This window comes from Fusarium musae, chromosome 9 (genome assembly GCF_019915245.1).
Source record: "Fusarium musae strain F31 chromosome 9, whole genome shotgun sequence".
Classification (NCBI taxonomy): domain Eukaryota; kingdom Fungi; phylum Ascomycota; class Sordariomycetes; order Hypocreales; family Nectriaceae; genus Fusarium; species Fusarium musae.
Window position 1 is genome coordinate 2,427,912 of NC_058395.1, and position 13,863 is coordinate 2,441,774.

A 13,863-nucleotide genomic window follows, 5' to 3' on the forward strand; every position below is an offset into this window, starting at 1 on the left:
TTCGTTGGGGGCGATGCAGGCGGTTAAGTTGAACGCATCTGAAGGTGTTGACCCAAGCAAGACTTACAACTTGGCTGTGCATCACTACTCAAAGTCAGTGTTGGGGTTGAGAAATGCTCTTGAGAAGTTTGATCAAGAACCTAGCGCTCGGTATCGCATACTGTGGGCTACTCACCTGCTTGGTCTGTTCGAGGTGAGCAGTTTTCGAGGGCAGACTCTACCAGGGTTAAGCTAACATGTCGAAGCTCATGACTGATGCAACCGGGGAAGGATGGATACAGCACTTGGTCCACGGCACTTCCAAAGCACTTGTCGCTGCTGGTCCAATATCCTGCAAATCAGGTCATGGACAACGCTTTTTCACCGAAATACGAATCTTTGAAGTCTGTCGGGCTATAATTTTCAACGAGCCAACATTTCTTGCAAAAGCAGATTGGAGATGCCTAACACGGGAGATGAGGGCCAACGGGAAAGACGATAGTGATCTGTTGGATGAACTTTTGGATTTCGTCGTCTCATGCTCAACTCTGCGTGTTCGGTAAGTGATCCCTTCTTCTATGAAGCATGGTTTTTAATGATTTATCTTAGCGCAATAGACCTGCTGTATCACTCGGACGCAGATTTTGTTGATGTTGCGAAACATCTTGACGAAGCTTTTGCTGTTGCTCAAGAAGGGTTTCGTCTAAGACAATCTCTCGTCGACTGGGAGGCCAAAGATGGAGCTTCAAAACAACACTCTGCTGCGAGTTCGAGTGGGAGCTTCTCATCCTTGACCAAAGCATTCTTCGCAGCTACAAGTATCTACCTCTCCGGAGTCTTCGACTACGAAATTCCATATTGGCAGGACAAAGGGATTGTGGCACCTAACTTGAGCGAAGAAGAGATACAAATGCACGTCATCAACATATTGACTCATACAAATACCGTTCTGTATAGTTCTTCCATTTCACCGTTGTTGGTGCTTTTTCCACTGCGAGTTGCGGGTGCACGGTCTTGGCAGGGTTGGCAGCAGGAGTGTATCATGCAGAATCTATTGGTTGTTGAAAGGACATTTCCTGTTGCAGCGGCATTTAGGGCTGACTTGATGGGAGTATGGGCACGGATGAGTCCGCCGGTATACTCAAATTCTCCTCTATCTATTTGATAGGACTCTCAATATTATTATAGAACGCAATCTCCATCATTGTTACACTTTTGCGAAAATATGCCTCAGACGATCTCCTGCCTGGAGCAAGCGTTTCCGTGCACTGGGATTGTGATCTTGGCGGCTGACAATCGTCCTACATAACTGACTTGATCTCACCAGGATTAGGCATCGATCAGACAGCTTTAACTCGCGCATCATGTGATATCACCCAGCGGCAGGCAACACAACCAGATTGAATGAGGCCTACCATCATGCGACAGGCAAGCAAACACAGCCACAGACGTATTGAGATTTGCTTCTTGCATCAAGAGTTGCACTGCATCTGCAAGATCTCCAGATCAAGGCCCTACAATATGCCTGCTCACATATTTACAGTTCAATGCTCCAACCATATTCTCGAGAGAATTTGCATGATATAATTGTACATCAATCCCTAGTCCATCTTCCTTGGTCCCCGTCACGGCCCGCTCAAAAAGGGTCTCTGATCATCCCCCGGTCTAGGGTGGATCAGCAGACACGTCACACTGCTCACCCCGTCCTTCGTCACAGAACCAATTAATTCGATGCCCCGGATTTCGACAGCGCCTGTGACATGCATGCCATGGCGTCATGCCGGTCCCTGGGGCCTGTTTTACCTGTCGCTAGCTTATCTGCATCTTTCTTAAGAAGAAGCCCTGTCTGTACCTGAGCGATATTTGCAAAAGTGCAAGTAAGATCTGGTACTTCTATTGTGAGCAAAATGCCAAAGAAAGCTCCATCACTCAGGTCTTCTACTAGACTCAAACCTCAACCTGCACCAACACCAGCGACAGCGCCGAAAAGACCGCCTCTTAGAACGCCGAGCGCGTCTTACTCTAGGCCTCCACCAAGTCATCCGCCACCAACGATTAAAAATGAGGGACCGTTGAGACCTCCACCTGGAGTAGGCGCTCCAAAAAGATCAAGGTCTTATGAAGCTGAAAGTCGGCGACCGCGATATCCTCCTTCATCAAGCCCGAGACAATCCTACTATGAGCGACCGAGGCGTAGGGACTCAGGCTTCAGGTCTGTGTCGCCTCAAGCGAGACCACCTCCACCTGCGCCTGTGCAACGAGCGCTGAGACGGCGCATGACGAGAGATTCGGACTGGATGTCGGAGGATGAGAGTAGGCCTACATCCCGTCGTAGATCTCCGACTCCTGAACGGCATCAAAAGCCGCGAACTTATGGAACTGAAACACCACCATTCCAACACTCCCCAAAGCCTGCGGTCGCGCGTCCGTCAATGAGATCCTATCCGACGGACAGTTCGCGACCTGATCCAAGAAGACGTCCATCTTATGAGCCGCCGCCTTCACCAAGACGTCCGCCCGGGGCGGGGAAGAGATCGCCTCCGTCAGCGTATAGACCAGCGCCTCATTTAGCCGCAGACATGCTGAGAGGGCGACCTCGATCGAGAGGAAATTCACCACTTCGTTCTCCTGAGACGCATGACTCGGCGACAGGCAGGAGACCCAGCTATTCCGGCGCTGGTAATTCGCAGCCTTCCTCTCGAAGGCACTCTGTCAAATCTCCAGAGCAAAAGGAGGCCAGACCTACCGAGAAACCCGCTGAGAATGAACCAAAGAAGAAAGGCTTTGACTTTATGAAACATTTCCCTCAAGCTGTCGCTGCATACGCTGGCATCCAAGCGCTGGGGAAACACGCCGACACAGCCAAAGAATGGACAGATTGGTTCATGAAGCTTCAAAAGACCCCCGAGGAGATCCATGAACTGTCCGCCAAAGCGACAACAGCAAGAGACACTATCACCCAGATCCAGAACACACTGGAAGCACGACCTGACATCATCGAGGGAGATGATGCGAGGCCCATGAGGAGGCAGATTGATGAAGCAATCAGGAATGCCACAGCCGCACTGGACGAAATGACTAAACTGCTTCAAGAGATTAGCAGTGATGGGCTCGAGGGGACGATGTTTGGTGGCCTTGAGGAGTTTTATAACTCTTACAAGTATAAGGATGAGTGGGAGGAGAAGATCAAACTGGCTGATGGTGAGCTGGAGAAGCAGTTAGCGGCTCTCAGCAAGCTAATGATCAACATTTACTCGTAAGTCTCATCTCAACTTACTTGCACGATAGATTTTCTGACAATGATTTCAGGCGTGCTCTAATGAAGCCTGCTCCTCCGGGATTTGACAATCCAGTACCCCCGCCAGCTCCAGGGCAGTCTTCAGATTCTCCTTATGCACGACGGTCAAGCACAGCACAACATAGTTCAAAGTCCAGGGCGGGCTCAATTGATTTGGACCCTCCTCCCGTGGGTCGATATCGGAAGTCAGTCGACGAGGACGCCGCGAGGTCCGTGCCCTCTGATGTGTCAACTGAGCCCAAGGTTGAGACTGCGAAGGTCGCGGCGCCGGAGGAAAAGCCAATGCAACCTGAGAATGATGCTGGTGAACCTGAGGCTCAGCATGATACCGGTGAAGCTCCTCCACATTCTCCCAAGGGTGTCAAGCTCAAGGTTGACGATGACCTGGCTGATCTCCCAACACCATCACCCAAGGCCGAACCTGCACAACCAGTAGAGGTACCAAAAGTGCCAGAGGTACCATTGAAGAAAGAAGAGCCCACAGGCATCAAACCCGCGCAACCGACACTAATGGAAGCTAAGCCTCCAAAGCCACCAGCGCCCATAGAAGACCCCGAAGAAATCCTCCTCGATGCAGCATGGAACGGCGATATACAAGCCTGCAACTCCGCCCTCCGCCACGCCTCCCCCTCAACCCGCGACCAAAATGGCTTCACCCCCCTCCATCTCGCCGCAGAACGCGACCACCTTGCCATAGCAATGCTCCTCCTCGACTCCTCCGCGAACCCTAACGCGCGCGCCAACGGTGGTCGCACACCCCTCCACCTCGCAGCGCGGTACGCATCAGCCGCACTCGTTGAACTTCTAGTCGACGACGCTCACGCTGATCCGAATGCTCGTACGACTGATGGACGGACGCCGTTGCACTATGCTGCTAGTGTGGCGGAGGATGGGGATGATGAGAAGAGGGAAGTTATTCGGGTGTTGAGGGATTGGAAGGCGGATCCGACGATTAAGGATAATAAGGGGAGGACGGCGAGGGATGTGGCGCAGAAGAGAGACTTTTGGGATGTTTCGGCGACGTTGAGGAGGGCGGAGAAGAGGTGGGAGGAGGAGCATCATCAGAATTGGTTTCAGAGACATGGACTCAAGCGATGAGAAATACAGTGACTTGTTTCACAATGGCACACAGACTCAAACAGCAGTTCATAATTTCTGAAGAATAAAGCCCATAACAAAGAGTCGCCATGCCCCAATTGTGGCAAGGTGTATTCACGGGCAGAGCTGAACTAGTCAAGTCAGAGCTATGAAGCGAGATTGATAATGAAAATTGTGGTATTTCATCAAGAGAAACTAAGCAAGCAAAGGCTAGCGCCCGATAGACAAGACAGACATTTATATACAGGTGAAGAAAACCGTAACTAGGCAATCTCGCATCGCCTTCCACCACTTCTCAATTACTTCTTCACCTCCGTTTGTTGCTTTGTGTCACCAACCTCCACGGGATTACCCGCTCTCAGCTCCGCATTCGGCTTCATCTGAGATAACTCGAACTTGTAGAAGCCCTCCAGCACCGTATGCGGGCCCATCTCCAGAGGGTAGTCTGAAGGCGCTGACTTCAAGTTGTACGGAACAAACTGCGGTAGATACTCATCATCATCTCCAGGTAGTGTATACGCCGCCAGGTTAGGCTGTAGCCATGACCACTCACCCTTGTCCGTTAGGGCAGGAATACATGCTTCAGCCGTTGTCTGGTTCATAGGTTTCCTCCATGAATCGAGACTGGTGTCGATACCTGGAAGGTCTGATCTTGTAAGAACAGGTCCACCACGCAAGAGAATGCGTAGCTTCTTAAGAGTCTGGTCAATGATCCACTGGGGAAGCTTCAGTGTTGTTGATGGTAGAATGCCCGTGGCGATATGAACGGGTTGGTAGGGGTCGACAATAGCGCCGAGGACAACGGTTGAAGGATGATTCCAGATACCGCAGTGGTAAGCTGCTGCTGCGTCGTAGTCTTTGGCGTATTCTTTGGTAGGATCGGGGATGCATTTGGAGGGATCGACGTGCATAGGTGAGAGGTACACTTTGCTTGAGCTGGGCGAGGCGAATGAGTCTGGTTTCTGATTATCGCCTGCGACGATGTTACGTCCGGGATAACCGAACTCGGTGTAGACGCAATTTATGTCAGGCCGCTTATCTATTACACGATCTTGAGGCTGTGGAACGGGAGTGGGAGTGATTGGTGGAGATGGGCCTGGCGAAGGAGGGAAATAGCCGATGAGTCCATCACGCAGATTCGACTTGTCGCCGAGAAGGACCTCAAACTTGTACTCATCAAGCTTGATCTCTTCTTTCTTCAACAAATCCTGGTAGCTCTGCGACTGCATGACAGGCGTAGCGAGCTCGAGGTTCATGCCGATATTGACAAGCGCAAGTGGTCGTCCCACCATATTGAGCATTTGCGCATCACCAGTCAAAGGATCGTTGTAAATGTTTTGACACGCATCAGCAAGCATTGCCCATAGACCAACGAGGAACTTGGCGTCAGACATGCGCTTCATGAGCTGTTGAAGCTGCGACGACTCATTCGCTGCTTCAGACATGTCGCCTTCGGCGTAGTGAACCTGCCAGTATGCCTTGCCGTGGATATTATCCGGCACCAGAGCTTCACCCATACTTTCGCCAGCGGCGTTGTAGACTTGGATTCCCATCGTCCGGAAGTCAAGCATGAGCCAACCCCAGACAGGATCCTCGTACTCTGTGGTAGGACGCCAGACATGATGTCTCCGACCGACGCCTCCTTCGAAATCACCACTGAAGAACTGCGTTGTCTCATGGTGAGCATCAACGTCAGCAGAGTTCACCACAAATTGAACGTTGAGTCTAGCGTCTTGATTGATACGGTGACCAAGCTGGAAGAATTGTGAGCAATGCTCCTTGTCAAGTTCAACACTGTTGGCAAAACCTCCACCTTCTGCTTCATTCGGTTGACATGCAATTGTGCGGCCGAGGCAGGGATATAGAGGCTTGGCCTTGTTGATGATGTCTGGAGTGTGAATTGGTGAAACGACCTGGCCGAATTTATCGACGATGTTGAACTTTGTGAAGCGCGCTTGGCCGTGGGTAACAGGCTTGAAGTCCCTCTCGGCCTTGTCAATTGAGCAGACGTCTTCCCCGAATGGAGTGACATCGTGGCCGTTCTCCGACTCAAGTAGCGCGTTGAGGAGCGATGTTTCTTTCTCGTTGCGCGGAGGATGAGTGTCGGACTTGTAAGGCGATACATGAATGCCGCCGTGAAGAGTGAGAAGCTGATCCGTGAAGCCGTCAAGATTTCCAGATACGAGGTTAAGACTCTTCAGTGACTTCTCCAATTGTGACAGTATTTCAACCTTGCCACCTGCTAGATTTGCTTTCTCTTTGAGAGACTCATTATCCAGCTTGTCCAGAAGCTGCTGTGCCAGGGTTGTCATCGGCCACTCAGCATTGGGACGCAAAATACTTCTTCCAGAGACAGTGCGTTTGTGTAGATCCATCATGTCGAACGACGAGATGTTGACACCCGGTGCAATTCTGTAGTCTGCTGTGCCATCACTCAATCTCTGCAGCGTCCAGAATCGCTTAGGCAAATGGTAGTACTCAACCTCCCACTCCAGGAATAACACACGGCAGGGCTGTGTGTCATTCCAATGAGTGTCGGCTTTGTTGTAGTAAGCAGGTCTTGGCTCTCTCATCTTCTCAGGATCGCCGATACTCAAGGCATATGCCCATTCCTGCATCAACGCATCAACCCCAACACGAACCCAACCTGGCGCTGTGTAGTTGAGAGCATTGAGGCTGTCCAGAGACTCAAACAAGGCTGGAAGTCGCATGAGGCCCTTATTTGACTTTTGCGCATCGGATATCTTCTTGACCAGCTCTGGGTTCTGGAAAAAAAGCTTCATGCCGTGGACCATACACATCTGGTGATTCACATCACCGGACTTGGCTCCAACCAATTCCTTCAACCATTGCTGTACCAGCTCAGCGCCCTGCTTTCCAGTGAATGGCAGCGAACTCAGTGGCCTAGCCTCGTTGTTCTTCTTGACAAGAAACTCTGAAGGCCACGCTGTACCAAGCCCGCCCATGACTATTGAAGGAGACGTGCGGCTGAAGAATTCTGACCTGGCAGTGGCATGCATCTTCTCGAGATCGGCAGGCACCTGATCTTGGTTATACTTGCTGCGCAACTCTTTGACGGTCTTTAAAGCCGCTAGATCATCGCGGATTCTCTTACTGCATTCCGCGCGAATTGAAGGTTCCGCCCATCGACCTCCTGGTACACGGGCACGGCGCTTCCACCACTCGCAGAAGAGGCGATGACGAAGATATCCTTCCTGACGGTCTAAAGCATCGATATATGCTTGGAACCTATCCGCTTTGAGCAAGGCTTTCATTTCGTCTGCGGTAGGAACATGTAGTTCCTTCATCTTGTTGGGATTGATGGGCTGGTCATTTCCAGCCGCAGAGACCTTGTCGTTGTTGAAGCGCCATTTCTTGCCTCCGTCTGTAGGTTTGAAACCAGCTCTGAGGTTCTGCGGTACGTGAGAGTCAAGAAGACCGCCTTGGCCGGATTGTCCAATTGCCATCTTCATTTCGTCAATAAGCGCAATCCAGTCGTTGTTGCTCCAGCGCTTGGGCTCTAGACTCTGATGGGCTGCTGTCTTTTGCACGGGGCTTGCATCCTCTGGTAAAGCATGCAGGTATGCCTCGAGTGCTTCCAGTGAGTCTGACCCCATAGCTATAGGCTGCTTTTCGCTCACGTTCCTAGCAATATTGAGCGCCTCGGAGTTTTCGGGTGCTTTATCTCTCGTCCACTTGACATTGTACATGGCACCGTGGGTAATAGACTTCTTCTCATCATGTTCCGCATGAAATGTCGAATGATAGCCAAACACAGCGTACGAGATTGTCGCAGATGCTGGCTGGATGATCTTGCCCGCACTATCTTTCCAGCTGACATCGTCGTGAATGGAGAAGATGTTTGAGTTGTGATGCTGAAAGTCTGGGAACAGAGGATTGGCCGAGTCCAGCAATGCTAACGGCGAGTGGTAAAGACCATTGGGATCAGGGTCATTCCAGTCATCGTCGAATTTGCGCTTCATACCCATAAACACATCGACTTGCTTTTCCACCGGGACTTTCTGGTCGATGAACGGGGAAGCCTCCGTCTCGACATCGAAAGTATCGTCTGTGGATGGGTCAAAGTGTCCGCCGAAATGGCGAATGCGATTGCTCTCAATTATAAAAGCCGCCAATGCTGGAGCACCGGGCTCAGAAGCTTCAGTGATGCATCTAAAGACTATCCAACGATCTGGCACATGTGTTTGCTATCGCTAGTCAGTCATCCTGCTCTGGTACTGCAATCCGGTGCACTTACTGCCACATCTCCCGCCTTTTCATCGTCAGTATCCTTCGTTTTTCCATTACGGAAATGCTGCGGCAGTGTCCAATGTAGATAGACGCCCAATCGCTCATTACGCAGCATGCGATCATAGACATTTTTCTCATCCTTAACTTCCGGTGTTTGTGTGATATCCGCAATGCGCGAGTTTGAGTACCACGGATACGCTCCATCAATGTCAACATTGGGGATCGCATCTGGCGCTGAGAACTCCCCAGACAGAAATGACGAATTGTCAGGTCTGTTTAGTGGCGCGATAAAGTGCTCTTTGTTAAAGATGTGTTTGTTGAGAATAAAGGCATCGAGGTTCATGGACCAGCAATCAATGTCTGTTGCCTTCTTGACGGGCTTTTGTGGTTTTGGAGCAGACGGCGTCTCCAAGTAAATTGGAGTTTCTGCCTCGTCTTCTGACACATCCGCTGGGTCGACTGCTGGAGGTTTAGAAGCCATCGTCGTTGTCATTGTGAAAGTATGCGCCAACGAACTTGATGGAGAAGGGATGGTGCTTTGGTCGTATGTTGGCGATAGTGAAGATGGTCGTTATGGTCACTGGCGAGTAATCAACCTCAAGCTTCTACATAGCTTACTGGCAGTCAGATGTGCAGCACAAGATGCCCTGCCAGTTCTAGCCATCACTAGTACCTAATAGCACGGAATCGACACTCGCATGATGCTAGCTAGGGTTCCTCAATCTTGCGATACGCGACTGAGACACACAGGCCGAGGCCCAATTGCCAACCACTCTTTCAGGGTCCAGTCCCCAAGTCAAGGGACAGTGCAACATACACTGTATACTTCTCTCCCACGGCGGAACATTTCCCCCAGAGGCCTACGGGACGAACGGCAACACACCACCAAATGCTTGGTTAGCGTCTCGATATTTCCCCTTATAGCGGCTGGCTGAACGGCCACTAGCGGCCCGGGAGCTGGGACGCTCGCTAAGAAACGCCTAGCTCCAAGGGCTAGCTCAGGGCGTGTGCATGGATTTGCCTCTTGCTCAACCGAAACGGAAACGCCGTATCCGCTGGAGTTCCAAACGGGCAAGTTCCCAAGCGCGTGATTTACTATTTCGATAGTCTTGATGCAGGTCTCACGTTCTAGGGATCGCAGGTGTATTCCGCTTGGCAGGGGATAGATGCAGTGAACATGGGCTTGAGTCTAGACACAAATGGTCTTTGGAGAATTACACGCTCTATTGCGAGATTGGCACCATGGAGAAGTTGATTGCCATTGACAGGTCTGCTTCGTGTAAGCTCTGGGGATCCTATGTTGTGAAGCCTTCGTACTCATTCTCCATCAAAGGCAACTCACTCAATTCTGCAGTTGAGCCTGGCCAGCGCCCTTCATTGCACACCTTACTGCCTTTTGCACTGTCACCATATCTCTAAGTTGAAGTGGCAGTATGTCCAGTTCTAAGCAAATCGCGACGGCATCGTCCAGCAGTTCAACTGCCTACGACAATGCCGATGCAAAAGCTCGTCTCTATGCCTATGAGATCCCTCCCATGCCTCCGGGCGAATATGAGATCATCACAACTCAAGAAGTCAAATCTGGCAACGCCACTGAGAAATTGGTGTCAACACAGCCCGTCACAGTCAAGGCGTGTCAGCCATATGCCATACCGCCAGAGCTCGTTCACTCATTCTATCCACCAAATCTGCGCACCGTGAGCGCAACTACACTTCCTCATGTTGTTCTCAAAGGCGCGACACCTTGGGAACGCTCACAAACATACAAGTCAGGCACTGCGCCAACGCCGTGGGTTGCTTTGCTTCTCTTTACAGATGAGGATCTGTGTGTGCCTCCAGAGGTAACCAGCGCTGCTAAACCCTCGGGTACTCGATCATTCACACTTCCTTTGAGTCTTTTCAACAGTAATCGCTCAAAGTGGTGTCATAAGAATGACTATTCTGACACTGACGTCCCGGTCAAAGGTGATGGATCACCAGCTACTGCAGATTTCCTGTTTGTCAAGAGCAGCGCGTTCAAGATGTATTTTGAGCGTCAAGACTCAACTGGCAAGACGGGGGAACAATCTGGGGCAGACTTGGATCGCTACAAACTGCTCACGTACATTACGGACAGTGGCGTCAAGGATGAGAGCGGTCATGTAACGAACAAACTCAGCACGCTCATCGGTCATCGGGCGAGGCCCTATACTTTAGGCGATCAGCCCGTCCAAGTGTACGCCCACATCATTTCGATTGAGACCTTAGATGGCCGCATCGATTGGAAGGCTGCGAGCCAGGCTTCAGCAACTGTCGCACTTATCTCTCTGTTCTCCTGGACTTTTACCTGGGAAAAGAACAATGCCTCGCAAGATCTTGAGATGTTTAAGCATCTCGCAGATCAGAAGAACATAAGACCTCTGGCGATCAAACTTCCTCCCACAGATCCTAATAAGCCAGATGACCCGTCGGCTGCATGGGTTCGTCGAAGAGTCTCGGAAGGATACACGATTGTGCGCCATCGCGACATCGCTGGTGAATCGTCTATGGCGCTGTTTCGAGGACCGCTCATCCCTGGTATTTCCCGCAAAGCGCGCATCAAGCCAAGTGTACACGGAACCGACTTACAGATCATCGACACATCAGCGAGAATCCTCGATATCTCGTACAACACGGCCTGGGAGCTAGGTCGAACACTGGCAGGTCGAGATGCCAAGTTCTCAACAGCCATTGCCTACCTCCGCCGAAAGCTGTGCATGAAGGCCGTGACCAAGTCCAAGATCTCAGAGAACGAGGATGAGAATGAGCAATCAAAACTCATGCACAAGTCGGACGCCGTTGTTGATAGTGCTTTATCGAAACTTGATGGGCTTTTCAGCGGCTCTGTGGCCGCAAAGATGAAGGGTCTGCCGAGAGACGGGGATTTGAGATGGCAAATCCCTACTCCTGTAGCGACATCCATGGCCGCTGCGCCTGGCGTAATGACTTTTGAGAAGCTGCGCAGACATCTTGAAATTGCAGCAAAGCCCTATATTGAAGAGAAAACTCGGGAACTATGCCAGGCTACGCCTGTCGTTTCTTCAATCCCTCAGTTGGGACTTGTGTTCAATTGGCTCATTGACAATCTCATGTCTTTGAGACTAGTCCCAGCGACGTATCTTTTCCCTGATCCTGCTGTTCTTGCGAAAGAGAGCATCAATTGCTTTCTCATGGATGATACTTGGATCGATGCTCTTGTCGATGGCGCGATGAGTCTAGCCAATACTATGGGAGGTGGTAGTGATCCTGTCCGCGATCTTATTCGCGATGCCTTCAACCAGTATCTAAAAGATGCACCAGCTGATCGTGTGCAAATCGGTGGCTCGGGCTTCATCGTCCGAAGTGGTATCGTCGAGTCTTTTCCCGATCTCGAAATGACCATCACTACCAAACGTCCAGGGTCAAAAGAAGACACTCCACTAAGCTGCGCGTATCGAACGCGCAACGAGGACATGATTCTCTGCCTCGTCGCAAGAGGCCAAGAACAGAAATTGGTAGACTACACCGTCAAGCTCAAACTACCGCCACATCAACAGCGATATAATGTGGGAGACGTCTACAAAGACTCGATGGAGTTCACCTGCGAGTTGAAGCCGTTCTTGCAGATGTCGGATAAGTTCAAAGACGCTTGGCCAAAAGCTGAAGTGGAAAAGAAGATCACTTGGAGTAGGAGTGGTGTCACCAGTCCTTCTGGTTTCCCCATCAAGCCAATCTGGAACCACGACACGGGTGTTCTGACGCCTCATCTCGTGGTCGATATGATGGACTACTTCATTGATCAGAACAAAGACCGTGTCTGGGACAGGCCAGCACCAGATTCGAAAGTGGTGTACATCGCGACGCAGTTACTGGAGCGCGATCACAGCGTTACACTCGACTTCAAAGTGACCGCTGACAAAGAGAGCAAGCCTCGAGTCATCTTCCCTGAACAGCCAGAGCCTGAAGAAGATGATCGCGAACTGGCTGTCAAGCATCTACCTGAGAACACAGAAGCCAAGATCAAGTCTTGGTTCACGAAATTGGCCTTTTCTCAAGACTCTCCTGGCCGCAGCATACCACCGCAGTCCAACACACCCCAAAACATCGTCTTCTCCATCAAAGCCAGCACTAAGCCCGAGAATCTTCCAGTGGGCACAGAAGTGTTTGCCATCGAAGCCACAATCCCCATTGGCGAAGATCCATCCCATCTTCTCGACCATCTGGCACCGCTGCCTTCTGTACGCGCAATTGGACCGAGACAGCAGTGGATTGCGGCTACGACACATAGAGCTGCTACGAAAGAGAAGGCTGCCGAGATGGTGGTTCACTTGAAGCCGCGTGGGACGGCTGGAGGTGGTGCTACGTTTGCGGAGGGGCTGGATGCTAGTTTCATGCTGATAAGGGCTACGGTTAATGGTGTTGTTGGTAATGATGTTGAGATTAAGACGAGGGAGGTTTATGGAAGGTGGGAGAAAGGTAAGAATGCTGAAGGTAAGGAAGTTTCTATGGTGAAGACAATGGAGGTTGTGGATAAATGGACGCTGCGCAAGGAATAATCTGGAGGATTTCGCACACATTGAATATTTATCTCAAGTAATACCGACATTATCTCAATTGAAATGCGCTGTCATGTATGACAGGCAAGTTTATGTTGTTCTTGACCTGCTAATTTGAAGCTCACCATATGTTGAGAGACTTATCTCTGTGTCACATCCCCGAATTTTCTAATCGGTAAAGTACAAGCCAATAGAATTTTGCACAGAGAGCTCTACCTTGGATACCTCCTCATAGACTTCAGCCTCTCTACTCACCTGGACGGCTGTTCATTCAGCATAGAAGCCGCAATATTCACGAGAGGCAGCCTTAGGGTAGTTGACCCAGCCAAGATCAGCCGCAGCTCTATGCCAATTCGCCCCGAGAATTCTCACAGGGCACTTACACAAACAGCCTAGGGCACTACACCCCTGTAAAGTCAATGGTCTCGACGCCAAACTCATAAAAGCTTGTTTTGCACACCCCGGAGATATCGTTCGAGACCCTGCATGCAGCTAAAGCTCAGCCCTCGTCTCGCCATCCCAATATGGCCTTCCCCTCCACATGGAATTTGCTCTTTTCGATAGTCTCGTTTTATCTAAGACGAAAGAAGAGTCTACTAGCCTCAATGCTCGTTTACGCCGCCTATCATGTAGCTCCTTGAGGGCCGTACCGATGCCCACTTCGCGAGAACGCCTCGACTCTAC

At 50.8% G+C, this 13,863-nt stretch overlaps 3 protein-coding genes across 3 annotated transcripts; 2 read left to right on the forward strand and 1 right to left on the reverse strand.

Moving 5' to 3' along the window:
- Nucleotides 1–2,558: 2,558 nt before the first annotated feature.
- J7337_011994 (uncharacterized protein) lies at nucleotides 2,559–4,375 on the forward strand (the record flags this gene model as incomplete). Its single annotated transcript, XM_044829527.1, has 2 exons — nucleotides 2,559–3,235; nucleotides 3,289–4,375. The coding sequence occupies 2 exons, from the start codon at nucleotides 2,559–2,561 to the stop codon at nucleotides 4,373–4,375; spliced, it is 1,764 nt and encodes a 587-aa protein (XP_044676202.1).
- Nucleotides 4,376–4,674: 299 nt separating this feature from the next.
- On the reverse strand, nucleotides 4,675–9,119 carry J7337_011995 (uncharacterized protein; the record flags this gene model as incomplete). The annotated part of the gene is made up of 2 exons (XM_044829528.1): nucleotides 4,675–8,583; nucleotides 8,634–9,119. The coding sequence occupies 2 exons, from the start codon at nucleotides 9,117–9,119 to the stop codon at nucleotides 4,675–4,677; spliced, it is 4,395 nt and encodes a 1,464-aa protein (XP_044676203.1).
- Nucleotides 9,120–10,059: 940 nt separating this feature from the next.
- J7337_011996 (uncharacterized protein) lies at nucleotides 10,060–13,179 on the forward strand (the record flags this gene model as incomplete). Its single annotated transcript, XM_044829529.1, has 1 exon — nucleotides 10,060–13,179. The coding sequence occupies one exon, from the start codon at nucleotides 10,060–10,062 to the stop codon at nucleotides 13,177–13,179; it is 3,120 nt and encodes a 1,039-aa protein (XP_044676204.1).
- Nucleotides 13,180–13,863: the final 684 nt, after the last annotated feature.